This window comes from Mya arenaria, chromosome 11, assembly GCF_026914265.1.
Source record: "Mya arenaria isolate MELC-2E11 chromosome 11, ASM2691426v1".
NCBI lineage: Eukaryota > Metazoa > Mollusca > Bivalvia > Myida > Myidae > Mya > Mya arenaria.
In genome coordinates this window covers 2,782,865-2,797,809 of record NC_069132.1, presented here as the reverse complement: position 1 = coordinate 2,797,809, position 14,945 = coordinate 2,782,865, and the positions used below count along the sequence as shown (strand labels likewise).

The following is a 14,945-nucleotide window of genomic DNA, read 5'->3' as shown; positions in this document are numbered from 1 at the left end:
TCCAGTTATCTAACATTTTAATTGTCACTAAAATAGAGCATTTTTAGAGTCAACCAAAGGTATGTGTAAATCTACTTTGTGTATAGCTCTAATTAAGACTTAAACATTACATCATTTTGGCAATCCTACACCCCATTCAGTGCCAAGCAAACCTATGTACAGCACTCATTACACCTACTCAGTCATAAATTGACCATATTTTGGCAACCATAATGCCCATTCAAAGCCACACCGGCTCATGTGCAGCCGTCATGTAGCATGTTCAGTACCACGTGTTGGCTACCATTAAGCCCATTCAGAGCCAGTGCCAAACATATTTTAAACATAAATAACAAGGCATTTGTTCCGGTGATAGTAAATACCACAATTATATCTTAATATTTCTATGGTAATGACGGCCATTCACATTCATATTTTCTGCAAAGTAACAAGTTCCATAATGTTAACCCAATGTGCTCAATTTGTCAACAATATTACCCGACTATATGTCAAACTGGATGTTTCATTGTAGCATTAAACCTAAAGTAGTGTTCGTAACATGTTTGCGCTAGTAGTTTTTGCATGTTGACTTAATAATAGTGTGCCTTTTGTCGTATTATGTATTAACTATAGGAATGATTGATAAAGACTGCTATGTAGTTTACGATGTTAATTCGATTCTCGCTAACTACAGACTGCTGATAGGCCTTGCCACTCGCAGGTAGCCGAAATCATATTACAACACCTTAGATCTGCAGTATTTTCATATTCAAATAATTAGAATATATTGATTTTAACGTTATTTTCTTTTCTTTTCTTTCAGAGTTTACTTTTAAGATTCGTTTAATCCTTTTTATGCGTGTTATATGTTATATTTTAGTAACATCCATTGAACATCTACGTATGAATGCAACGATGACTGGTTTTACTGTGCATGAAGCCTCGGTGTATCTGAGAAACATTTCATCTACATACTCACAGTCTGCTGGGATCTCATTTATAGTGTCCAACGAACTCGAAACAGACGACTTTGGTGATGTGTCGGAAGTGTTCGTATCCAACAATAAACTAGGCTTAAAAATTCAAGGAACGACAACAAATTCGAAATCACTTGCCATCCGAAAGTGTGTTGTTACTGACAACAATGGAACTGGTATTGCGGTGGAATCGGATGTAAGCATTATTATATCGAATTGCTTTATTGCGCACAATAATGAGAAAGGTGTTTACATTAAACAGGATAGAGGAGGGCATTTTTTAATGAATGAAAGCACCATTTTTAACCACTCTCGCAAGGCGATTGAAGGTTATCTACATGGAGACATAACCCTGGACAACTGCATTATAAAAGGTCATAAATGCGGTTATTTTGATTATCGTCAACGTTGGATATCTCTACCATCGGTGTTACTACAGGAAATGTACTCGACTGTGTCGCATACTATACGATTGCTAAGCACGCGCTTTGAAAATAATTTAGATGAAGGCGTCCTTTTAGATTTTCAAGGTTCTGAAGTGGAAGTAATTGTTAATAATAACACATTTGTGGGTGGAAATCGGACACTCATGTTTCAAGGATCACGTTTTTGGCGAAGCAGTTATACAATGAAGTTTATAAATAATACAATTGAAAATAACGTTTTGTATAGCGACATTAGCGCATTCCTTACCGTTGATCATACACTTTTAAAAGAGGGCTTTATCACAGAAAATATTTTTAGGAATAACAAAGGACCTATAGGCGTAAAGATAAAAGAGGATACTGAGGAAAATTGTGCAAATATTGCAATAAATCGGAATACATTCATGGATAACACTTTTGCCTCAAGTCATATTCATTTACTTTCTACATGCAATGTTTCGTTGAACTTGAATATTTTCAAAGAAGATGAAAACAGTTGTTTTCTTAAGGTCCCTGAATTTGCTGAATCAAAGTATGTAAATGCAACATATAACTATTGGGGAACGTCGAATTTATCTGATGCTGTGGAAAGAATATGTGGATTTGATAAGGACATGCGTCATTTATATGTCTTTTACCTACCTATGTTCGAAGACGAGGGACTGCAGAGATTGGTTCTTGGAGAGAACTTCAGCAAAGATAAGTTACATTCGAACGGTGGATATATTGAGGATGATATTGAGGTGTCTGGTGTACTGTCCATCAGTCGCTCCATATTTGTGAAGTAAGTAACACGTACTTATTTAACGTGTGTAATTATGTTCGAATGTTTTCACAGATTAAGTAATTATTAAATGATTGTATTGATAAATGTTTAATGTAAAGAGGCAACATGTTAATAGGAAATGGTTAGAAATTGTTTAATTGTAACAGGCTTTTTTTAATAAAATACATTTGTGAAATAGCAATTCAATGAAAATCGTGTTAACCGTTTGTGAAATTTCTAACATTGATATACATATAATATATCATAATTATATTATAAGCGTAATCAAATATCCTGTTACATGTATATGCTGACAATTATTTCTTTCGCATAAGCCAGTATCAACGATACTTTAGTATCCTTATCTCATACAAGTATACAAGCTGATAGTTTGTGTACGTACATCATTCGTTTCAGGACTGGATCGAGTTTTCGTATCAAACCAGGATCTCGCCTGATATTTAAAGAAAATAGAGGGATATACATCAAAGGTTACTATGACTAGTTAAGCAATTCGGAATTGAATTCGAAATTTGCATATATATTGAGTTAAAATCCGGATTGTTTCACCGATAAATCTTCATTTACCTGTCTTCGTCTTTGTATGTGCCAAAATACGAGATCCAAATAAGGTTTTGGCTACTGAGCCTTGCTATTCCATTACATTACTGTTGATATTACTGTTACACATCACAGCATTGCATAAGAGTGTAACATATAAAAAGTGTGCTACGATTGATTATTTGATTTATAGATTGATTGATTTATAGATTGATTGATTGATCGATTTATTGCTTGATTCGTTTGGTTAATTGATTGATTGATTGATTGATTGATTGATTGATTGATTGATTGATTGATTGATTGATTGATTGAATTATTGATTGAATTATTACACTTTACCATAATTTTGATCTTTAAAGGGAGTTTACAAGCGCTATCAGACAACGTGAGCATTACCTTCGAGAGTGAGGACACACAGAGACGATGGTTTGGAATATATTTTAACAACTCGGAATCAGGTAACTTATCTTTGAATTCATAAAAGCCAATACTTCACTTGATATGATTAAGAAACTTGAAAAAAATGATATACTATTACGGTGGAATAAAAAAGTAACATTTTAAATTCTCAAAATCATGTCGTTCGTTCATAGTTGTGATAACAAATGTCTCAACAAATTATGATTCCAAATCAACTTTAGTAATAATTTGTTGATAAACCTTGTTACCATTATAATAATTACTTTCTCTTTCAAACAAGTCGTCTCGAATGCATGAACAACAAATCAATAACTGTATAATCTGCTTTGTATGTTTTGATAAACATATGTTTAATTCTTTCAGGGAGTATTCCGTCAAACATAGTCAACACACATATTATGAACACTAAATTCGGTTTAGCTATAAGAAGTGGAGTAAATGTGAGGAGGACCTTGATATCAAACTCGTCGTCCGATTGTCTGACTATTCTTTCAAGCGATGGTGAAAATGTATTTGACTTTGAAAATACAACGATCGAGTTTTGTGACAATGCTGGCATAGCAATAAATTCTACACTAGATGGGAAGGGCAATACAAGAATAAGGAATGCATGCATTAAAAATGCATCCATTGGCTTGAATACTCATACAGTTTACGCTGTAAACATGACTTTGGAACAGTTAGATTTTCGGCGTTGTAAGAAGGGACTGATCATCAATTCTTACGCTGAAAATGATAATACTACAGTAAGAATTGTAGAGAACAATTTTACCGATATACCTAGCAATGTATTGTTATTAAACATCCTACCGCCGAAAACAGTTGGAAACGGTGTGAACAAAACTTTTCATATTTCATCGAATTCATTTTCAAACAGTTGTGGTATTAATATTACCACTACAGCTGCAACGATTGCAGCTTTTGCTAATAATTTAATGAGGGATTCGGATTGCCTGTCAAACAACTATTGCTTTTTCGAAGTGAAATCCCTTAATAGAACATCATTTGATATGACAGCAAATCGTTTCGAAAACATCAACAGTTCCTGTATTGTTAAACTGGGAGACGGTGATCACCTGCGAGGGAAATTTATTTATAATCAGCTGCGTAACAATTTTGCTTCTACAAGTACGGTGGTCGCTGATACTTATGACTATGACATTTTCCACAACTTCTTTGACAACCCATCATCTGTATTTGAAGTTTTGACAACACTTCAAGGTTAGTATATGCGATATCGTCTTCCCTTTTGCCAAACAGTTTTGTCTTTAAATATGCGTTTTACAGAGTTTTGGCTTAAATTGAAATTGTAAAGATATGATAAAATATTTCAGGTTCAAGTTATCTAAACGTAACAAAGAATTGGTGGGGAAGGCCAGACGAGACGTATGTTTACCACAGAATACACGACAAGAGTGGTGATTCAACTTTGATAAGATTTAATGTGACCCCGGTACTGACAGAGAGGGAATTCGATTGTCATAATGTCAATAACTGTAGCGAAAACGGGGCCTGTGCTGGTCCCGACTATTGTAGCTGCATATCAGGTAGATCCCAAAATTACACTACAACTTTTTTATTTTCTTAAACCATTGCAAGTAGCAAAATAAGTTTGTGATAGTTTGCCAATATAATATATTACTGTTAAGTTAATAAACACGTTACCCGTCATTTTATCCTAAGTGATCTTGTAAGCGTTTTTCTAACATATTAACCTTTTATTAGGCTGGACTGGTGTTTCTTGTTCCCAACACAGCTGTAGTGAATTAAACAACTGCTATGGAAATGGCGTTTGTGTTGGGCCAAATGACTGTTCTTGTGCGCATGGTTGGACTGGAAAGTCGTGCATTGAAGCTTCTTGTTTGTAAGTTTAGCTATTTATGTGACATTTTACCAACCCTGTATTGGTTTTATTTTAAACACTCCTGTTTTATACCACGTATTGTTGATTACAGTATTGTATCTCTATTCTCTATTTCTACTTAACAAAAAAACTTTGTGTTTAGCTAACTGAGATATCTTGGTTCCGTCGTCGTATAAAACAACTTTGTGTTTATCTAACCGAGATACCTTGGCTCCGTCGTCGTACATAAACATCTTTGGGTTAAGCTAACCGAGATACCTTGATGGCGTCGTACAAAAACATATTTGTGTATAGTTAACCGAGAGACCTTGGTTCCGTCGTCGAACAAAAACAACTATGTGTTTAGTTAACCGGTATACCTAGGTTCCGTCGTCGTACAAAAACAATTTCGTGTTAAGCTAACTGGGATATCTTGGTTTCGTCGTCATACAAAAACAACTTTGTGTTTAGCTTACCGAGATAACTTGGTTCCGTCGTCGTACCAAATCAGCTTTGTGTTTAGCTAACCGAGATACCATGGTTCCGTGGTCGAACAAAAACAATTTTTCGTTGAGCTAACCGAGATAACTTGGTTCCGTGGTCGTACAAAAACAGCTTTGTGTTTAGCTAACCGAGATTCCATGGTTCCGTCGTCGTACAAAAACAACTTTGTGTTTATCGATTAAAAAAACATCGCAGATAAAGTTAACCTAAACAAATTTTAATAAACTTAATAAGCAGACCAGACTTGCTTAGTTGGAATGTCTGGGATGCGCCAAGATTCGACCAAGCCTTCATCAGCCCAATGGTGGAGAAAAACAAAGATCATTCATATTGTAAAGGTATTGATAAAATGCATATTGTCTGCAGAAATACTAATTCACCGTGTCATTTAACATCTTAGAATCATATTTGTTATTTTTTTTTTTAAAATAAGTCCAACATTAAACTATGATACACTTGATTTCATTAGACTCAATGTTTACGGGATAACCTATATGAATTGCATTGTTTTCAAATAAAGTAAACACTCAGATAAGCTTATTTGCATATACATTGAAATTCAGTAATAGGGATACATACTTCATGTCTAAAACAGATTAGATATTACTGTCCAATGAAAATATGAGACAAACACTTGATATTGAGTGTTTATTTTAACTTTACTTAATCACTTATAACATGCTTGTTCTACCGAAAAATATCTAAAACTTACTAAAAGTACTTAAATGAACGTAGTCGTAAAGTTCTGCATTTCTAATTCATGACAGACATGAATACCAGGTGACGATATCTGACGATATCTGACTGAGTAATGTAGTCAAGATTTTAAGATCCTTAACGAAAATGTGTTCACTCTTGCCCACAGTAATGTCGGAAACTGCTCAGATCGCGGGATATGCATCAGACCGGACGTGTGCCAATGTGCGGCAACCTTTACTGGAACTGACTGCACTGAATGTAAACCGTTCTATTGGGGATCCGAGTGTCGCCCTTGTCCTAACTGCCATCATGGAACGTGCGACATGCACTCTGGTAAGGTTTGTTTAATATATTTACAACTTCAGATAGACGATATTGTGGTACAGTTCATTTAGACATTGTGACATTAAATCAACATATCATTGAGTTTGGAGTAAAAGGCATTTATTTCTCCATTTAATCCTTTCTTAAATGGGATATTTTCCAAATGTTATGCAACGATCTTTTCATGTTTTTGGGCTTTAAGAAGGAGTTTTTCTTCGCATATTGTATTGGTGTTCTTGATGTAAAGGTTGTATTCTCTCTTTAAGATAGTAACACATGCATATGTGCCGTAAATTAAAAAACAGTTCAAACTGAACACCATTACCTTTCTTTAAAGTCTTTGTTTATAGAGTGAATGTCGATTTGGAATGATTTCTTCGTATATAGCCTTTTACTTGCGGTTTCGTTTAAATTGGGTGTCTAACATTCGGTTTTGATTCAATTTGTAAGTTCTTTGATGACATGTAATGTTATCTAAACTTCTCATTTGGTTGACACAAATATCATTCAATATTATGCCATCTGGCAAATAAAATAAAATTAATCAATGTTATGTCTATGTTATACATGGAAAGGAATAAGTATAAGCAATTACATTGCTTGTTTTCCAATCCATTTCATCTTACTATTGTTGTACTGTTTTTTTTTGTAAATATGAACTGAATAAAAATGTTTAAACTAATATTATATCATTTTTAACTCAAATCTATAATCATGTTGGCTTTGTTATAGCGTGTGATAAAGCTAGGAATTATAGTGGACATGCATCATTTTATTGTCTCCACAGGCCTTTGCAACTGTGAAGGGGATAACTGGGCCGGTTACCTCTGTGACAAGTGCCAAGAGACATTTTATGGAGTAGACTGTAAGCCACTTATGAAAGTACTTCAAACACTTCCAAGCACAGGCCTCGATAATGGCGGATATGAGGTGCATATTCGAGGTCATAATTTCCCACAGTCGAATGACTATTTTTGCAAATTTGGAAGAACAGTATCAAATGGAACTTGGATAGGACGGACCCATGTTATTTGTGCGGTACCAAAGCACGTCGAGGGGCGTGTATATATTGAGGTATCAAAGGACGGACAGGATTATACTGATGACAAGGTTGGATTCGATCCTTTTTTATTAAGTCCAGCGAACACTAGATTACTTTTTATGTATTTGTGAAAAGGTGTGCAGATTAAAATATATGGATCTTATTTTAGCTCAAAGTAAATCAACATAGTAAATCAACATGAAAAATGCACCAACATTTATAATTATGAATATGAATACATCAATGAGTTGTATTACAAGTATATCAAAATTTAATTTGCATTTATCTTACACTTGTGTTATTGTTCAAACTAGGTATCGTTCAATTATTACTCTACTTGCCCTTCTACCGCATGTGGAAGAGAGCTGTCTCCTAGGCATGGGCAATGCTTATTTGGGAAATGTTCCTGCTTTCTCCCATGGTACGGCAATAATTGTACTATGAAGTTTCTTCCTCCAGTAATCTTAGAACCAGACCAAATGCAAACAAGCGATGAAAGTGTTTTCAGTTACACAAAGAAAATGACAATTATTCAAGTAAGTCAATTCTTCAATTTTAAGTTTTCCGCATAATTTTAAATATGTTTTACACACAAGGAAAATTGAAAATACCTTAAAAGTATCAATGACCTAAAGGGCACATAACATCATGGCTGCCTCGATTTCATTTTAGTGATAAGAAACCATGACGTCATATTTCTTGCTGACGTCAAATATCTAGACTAGTAGCAATATTGGTTTGCAGACGCATGTTTGAAGATTAAATGACATTGGCATTAACTGATACTATTATTTTAAGGGGTTACTGTTTTTCCATTTTCAATTAAAAAGGTGGTAATTTAACAATACAATTATTTAGTCGATAGTTGTTGCCGCTCATCTTCAAACTTCTCCGAAAGTTAGGTAGAACGAAACGTTTTCCCGATAGAGATATACTTGAAGTTTATGCATCCAGACAAATTATTTCACATTTCATAAACAAAGAGAATGTGAAATAAGTCGATAAATTTGGTAAAGATACCCCAAAGTGTCATCCATGTTTTTCTATCGCAACTGCATGCCTATCTGTGTTTAACTCGCAGTGTGATGCTATACATCTTCAAATTTATTGTGATTACAAACCACTTCGAACAGTTGTTTCAATATAAAACTTATTTTGATCATTCATATTCCCTTAGGGAGATCTGCCGATTCGTTGGTTACTACTTAAAGGTCCAGAAAGTATGGACATTGAAGAAACTTCTGGTCTCATCAGTTGGGCTCCAGTGGTCGGAAGAGATACTCCATACGACATAAAAATACGTGCTGCGAATAATGTTGGGAGTGATATTGCGGACTTCTCATTAATGGTTTCCATAAGCTACACGGCTGCTTTGCAATCAATTGAGCCATCTGGAACTTTTCCTTCGCCCCGACCGGTCAGAATATTTGGGACAGTGTCACCGAATGCCGCAAACAGGACATTGCCAGTGACTTTAGTGTAAATATAGTATTTTGTTCGTGATCTTTTTTACATTTGTTGTTTGGGTATGATTCGCTAAAAATCATCATCTTTCTTTCATATTGAAAGCTTTCTAACAATACCGTTTTAGCGTTACGGGCGCTAGTACATATCGCCGGGAAGTGATCAACGTTATGACAAATCTAAATGATCCTGGAACATTTACTTGCATCTACTACCCCTGGGCAGACGATGTTGGATCATTTACTGTCGTAAGAAATACTTCGAGTTTCTAAACTCATACAAAATATTCTCTAGTGGAGGTGGAGGTGGAAAGTCATATTTTAATGTCAAGGTCACTTATTATTATGTGATACAAGCATACTAATAAACATATTGCTTATGTTTTAAATAAAATTAAGTTACTTTTCACATTTACTTACAGTGTAATGTCACTTATTATTAAAAGAAAGACAGGTTAATTTCTTGGTCGATATTATTACTTTAGACTGCACATCACCCGGGAAGACTTGATATGTCAACTGGAAGTATTTCCTGGTCTGTGCTTGGTATGAAGTGTGACCCTGATACTGTTCGGCTGACGCAAGAAATCGAAAACCCTGAAGATACAGTTTTATTCCAAAATGTGTCATTTTTGACAAATAGCGGAGATGATCCATTGTACTTAATTACTGCCGAGGTAAGAACTTTATATTGATGGACATTGGTAATTTCTTATTTAGTGTTTTAGATTTTGCTATGGAATATTTACAACAATGTTGTCAACGTACAGCTTGTTTTTCCCTCCCCCCCCCCCGCCTCTCTCTCTCTCTCTCTCTCTCTCTCTCTCTCTCTCTCTCTCTCTGTATTAAACTCCACAATAATTGATATGACTTTATAAATCGCAGGTTATAGACTTTCAAGACGTTTTTGTACATGTAAATGGCACCACGAATACATCTGAGCTTGTTATTGAAAAGCTTGATCCAAAAGAAGCGATACACTTTGATGTCATTTTCAAGAATGCTCGTCCAATCCGTGGGAGTTTTCTTGTTGTATTCTCTGCGAGAGATGGAACACAAACTCGACTGAAAGTGTATATAACGGTCTCTATTCAAAAACCATTACTAATCTTTAGTCCATCGTCTGTTGAAGAGAATGTCTTTAGAGGAACTCAGAAAATACTTGACATAATAATTACAAATAAGGGACAAATACCAGCAGACAATATCAGTGTTAGTTTGCCAAACGACCAAAGACTCTCATTAGTTTCCATTACTTCTATTAATTCGTCAACGGGGTCTTCTATTGGAATAACAGTATTGACAAATGAAATGGCGCAGATGACCTTGTCGTTTACAACGGGTCCGAATGAGAATCTTGGAGAGTCATTCGGAACAATTGCATTAAATACATTACGTGCATCGTTCCGGTTGCCATACAGGTTTTACATATCATCAAACGAGTTATTTAATGTGACAGTTAATATACAAGATGAATACACATACTTCGCGGATGGATCACCGTTAGTCAGCGATGCAAAGGTATCTTTGAGTAATCCAAGGCGGGGCATCTACAAAGTCCAGGTTACGTCCTATGAAACAGGTTTGTTGATAAAACATCAGTTGAAAATGTGCCTTTGCTAGCATGACATGTACGATTTCTTTAAATGAGGGTGTTCATGTTTCTTGTCAAAACTTATATATAACAATGATTATGACGAGTACACCAGCATTCATCGTTTTCTTAATAGTTTGGAAACAGTTGCAATTTTGTTCTTTTATGGCGTCATGACATGAGTGCACTGTTTTTCGTAATAAACGTGTGTAGAATTAAAACATCGAAAACTTTCAGCCACCTCTAGCATTGCTTCATAAGCAAGGTTATCTTACGTTTCTGCTTTTAACGAATAACGCTGGATTATAAATGTCCATAAGATCTTGTATCTCTAAACGAAGCGAAATGTGTGGCTACTTGGATCGTCCTTGCATTGCTTTATTACATAATAATACGGCATGTGATTATGGCCATTTATATTCAGTTACAAGTCCATGGTGGTTTCTGTATTTCAGGGTTTGCTATATTTCGAGAACTGTATGAAGACCTTTACACTCTTAGAGTTGAATCTGATAAACATACGACATACAATGAAATAGTGCTGATCAATGAAGACACAACAGTAATAAATGTATTTCTGCAGCGTGTGGCAGTGAAATATACATGGACGGTAGAGCCGACGACATTTGTTGACCAATATATAGTCAGTCTGGAGTCAACTTTTGAAACTTATGTATGTATTTTAAATTAAGTATATTTTATTTGAACTAAAGGCGTCTACGAACTGAATAGTTAAGGAAAACGTTTCTTACAAATACCTGAACACATCTCTTATTTGTAAAAAACAGTAAACAGTCTTATATCAATATTAAACATAAACCTATTTTCGTTTTCGTCTAGGTACCAATGCCCGTGGTAACAGTGGAACCAGCCATTATCGATACAGTTCCCTTTGAAATAGGGGAGAAAAGTGTCATCAACTTTAATGTCACGAACCATGGCTTCATCCGGGCTGATAATGTGCGATTTGAATTACCAACAAATCATCCTCTACTTCTGTTTCAATCGGTAATTCGGTTTCATATGCGTAAATGCCTTATGTATTCGCCTATATGACGCACCTAGCGTATGAGAGCTATATACTTGTATATTAAGCATTGGTCACGTCTCTTGTTCAGTAGTATTTATGATAAAAAATATAAAAAACAGACACACTCTTTTAACGATTCCATTATGAGCTCATGTAAATAAAATGGGCAGACTTATTGTAAAACGTGTTTCTAAACTATAAAGTAGATTGTAGCATTAAACTCGTTTGTTGTTGTTATTTTGTTGTTGTTGTTGTTGTTGTTGTTGTTGTTGTTGTTTACGAAATCGTTTAGGTATTGTGGTTCTATATATGTTTTTCGCTAACATCGTTTGCATGAAAAACTTTAAACTTTACCATAACCATGAACATGAAATATATTCACATACAATTCAGTACATACGTTACAAGCTAAAATGCGCACATATGTGACAACGGCAATAACTCCGATTTATATTATTTTTGTGACATGATCATTTTCGATGAAAACAAAAAACAAGCTTTGGCATTCCCTTGCTTCCAAATGGTTTGGATTTGTCCTCAGTTGTTCCGACAAAATTGCATTGAGTTTTGGTGTTTAGTAGTTAATTATGAAGAAGAGGGGTGTATTGCTTTGCACAGGCATGTCGGTATGTCGGTCGGTCGGTCGGTCGGTCGGTTCGTCGGTAGACCAAAGCTTGTCCAAGTGATAACTCAACAATTCCTAGACGTATGGTCATCAAACTTGACTTGGAAGTTGGGCCTGACCAGTAGATGACCCCTATTGTTTTTGGGGGTCATTGGGCCAAAGGTCAAGGTCACAGTGACCTGGAATGGTAAAAGGTTGTCCGAGTGATAACTCGACAATGCCTGCACCCATGGCCCTCAAACTTGACTTTGAGATTGGGCCTGGCCAGACGATGGTCCCTATTGATTTAAGGGGTCATTGGGCCAAAGGTCAAGGTCACAGTGACCTGGAATGGTAAAAAGGTTATCCGAGTGATAACTTGACAATGGCTGCACCCATGGCCCTCAAACTTGACATGAATGTTTGGCCTGACCAGTAGATGGCCCCTATTGATTTTAGGGGGTCAAAGGTCAAGGTCACAGTGACCTTGAAAGCAAACTCGACAATTCTTGGACCTATGGTCATCGAACTTGACATGAAGGTTGGGCCTGCCCAGTAGATGACCCCAATTGACTTTGGGGGTCATCAGGCCAAGGTCAATGTCACAGTAACCTTTAACGCAAAAGAGCTAACAAATCTTCCCCCACTGATATCTCAACAATGCCTGAACTTATGATCATTAAACTTGACATGGATGTTAAGCCTGACCAGTAGATCACCCTTATTGATTTAGGATTCATAGAGCCAAAGGTCAAGGTCACAGTGATCTTGAATGGTAAAAGGTTGTCCGAGTGATAACTCAACAATGCCTGAACCCATGGCCTTCAAACTTAACTTGGAGTTGCATGGACTTGTAGATGACCCCTTATGTTTTAAGTGATCATCGGATCAAAGGTCAAGGTCACAGTGACCTTGAACGAAAAAAAAACTTGTCTTGTGATTACTTGACAATGCCTGCACCCATGGCCCTCAAACTTGACATTTAGGTTTCTGGTGACCAGCTGATGACTCTGGATTTTGAGTTCATAGAGTCAAAGGTCATGACGGTCATAACACACTTTATCCTCACACTTTAATGGTCATAATCTTAAAACAGCAACAAATCAGCTGTCATTTCGGTCCATGCATATTTCATTCAATTGTCCATATAATCCTGACAACATGGCGCTCGGGGGGGGGGGGGGGGTATAATGTTTGACAAACATCTCTTGTTAAGTAGTGACTTAATAATTTACATTTTGATAAGTTATTAACAACTTTGTCATATAAACAATAATTGTATATATAATTGCGTGCATTTGCAATAAGGTTTGATGACGGATATATTAAACAATTTGTCATTTTGTCAGAGTTTGGCGAGCATAGGAGATGTCGACGCAAATACCAGTGTTATTGTACCAGTAAATATTACTCTAAGGGATCGTTCGAAACGCAGTGGAGGATCTGTATGCGGATTTGTAGTACTGTATGACTACGTATGCGGTTCAACACGCACCAAGGGAGTCCAAATAAGTTTGAAGAACAATTATCCCGGCCGACCCCCGACCCCTTGTGGGAATGTCTGGGGATTCCTTATAGGTACGTTTAAAATGAAATAGTAACAGTCTAAAATAGTCGTTCTTTTCAGTAAATGTTCACTCAAAGTGCATCGTTATCGCTTTAACAAGTTCAAATTCAAGGTTTATTGGCCGAAATCGGCATATAGATGCCTATTGCCATCAAACATATGGTCGTGGTGATAATATAATACATATCGTACAAACACGCAAAGGTTTAGAATGTGCGATATGCGATAATTCGTGGTTGTCATGGATATTCGCGCAGCGATTCAGAGTATGTAAATGGTCTGATCGGTCTTTAAATAGTTCTAAGAAAAAAGGTGCGTGAAAACTGTTTTCTGGTGACATTTGAAGCGAGAAATAATTAACTAGCGTTCTAAATATTGCCACAAGACAAGGTTTCCATGATGCGCTACAGACGACAGTCTTCAACAAGGGAGGTAATTACAATATGGTGACCAATAAAAAAAGTTCCATACCGGCATTTTATCTTCGCCCGTGGGCAAGATAAGAATTTCTAGCATGGTTAAATTTATGGATCTACTTATCTGAGGTGGGAGAAAAATTACACCGCAATTGAACAAAAGAGTTAATCATAATTAAATATTTTAGGTGGTGGTGGTAGTAGTGGTAGTGGTGGTGGTGGAGGAGTTATAACGTACAACCCTGTTACCCCACTACCGTGTGATTGTATGAAGACGCTGGTCAAAAGCTGTTTGTTAGCATTTATACCGGGAGTTGGCTGTGCTTTATCTGCAGAAGGATATTATAACGCAGTTCTATCCACTCTTATCAATATAGCGGTTCGTTATTATCATTTAAATATTGGAAAGTGTTAAATTGCATATATTTATTCGAATAAACGCTAAAAAACGTGAATAAATAAATATTTTCCCTTTATGATTATTTATATTTTATATGTTATGCAGTTAGTTTCGAAAACATAATGCAATTCTAAACCTGATAATTGTATATTGTTCGAATAATTATTTGGTCTGTACGGAAACATACTTATTTACTAGGCTGAACTTTTTAGCAATATATTTTCATAGAAAGGGTCGTCGCAAAATAAATCTTAACGCTATGTTATTAGTTCCTAGTTTTTAAATCCATTCATTTGTTATAATTGCTGTTTAGATAACTGTGGGACAG

General features: G+C 35.8%; 1 protein-coding gene across 1 annotated transcript in view; it reads left to right on the top strand.

Moving 5' to 3' along the window:
* The window catches only part of LOC128207777 (uncharacterized), a 41,353-nt gene extending 26,481 nt beyond the window's left edge, over nt 1-14,872 (top strand). The window contains exons 12-29 of the mRNA XM_052910899.1: nt 860-2,165; nt 2,565-2,638; nt 3,071-3,169; nt 3,495-4,352; nt 4,466-4,678; nt 4,857-4,995; nt 6,344-6,510; nt 7,289-7,611; nt 7,858-8,079; nt 8,721-9,022; nt 9,135-9,255; nt 9,492-9,683; nt 9,892-10,588; nt 11,056-11,273; nt 11,441-11,608; nt 13,584-13,812; nt 14,406-14,596; nt 14,846-14,872. Coding sequence (XP_052766859.1) covers nt 860-2,165; nt 2,565-2,638; nt 3,071-3,169; nt 3,495-4,352; nt 4,466-4,678; nt 4,857-4,995; nt 6,344-6,510; nt 7,289-7,611; nt 7,858-8,079; nt 8,721-9,022; nt 9,135-9,255; nt 9,492-9,683; nt 9,892-10,588; nt 11,056-11,273; nt 11,441-11,608; nt 13,584-13,812; nt 14,406-14,596; nt 14,846-14,872 — 5,546 coding nt within the window. The remainder of the gene's footprint in view (nt 1-859; nt 2,166-2,564; nt 2,639-3,070; nt 3,170-3,494; nt 4,353-4,465; nt 4,679-4,856; nt 4,996-6,343; nt 6,511-7,288; nt 7,612-7,857; nt 8,080-8,720; nt 9,023-9,134; nt 9,256-9,491; nt 9,684-9,891; nt 10,589-11,055; nt 11,274-11,440; nt 11,609-13,583; nt 13,813-14,405; nt 14,597-14,845) is intronic.
* Nucleotides 14,873-14,945: the final 73 nt, after the last annotated feature.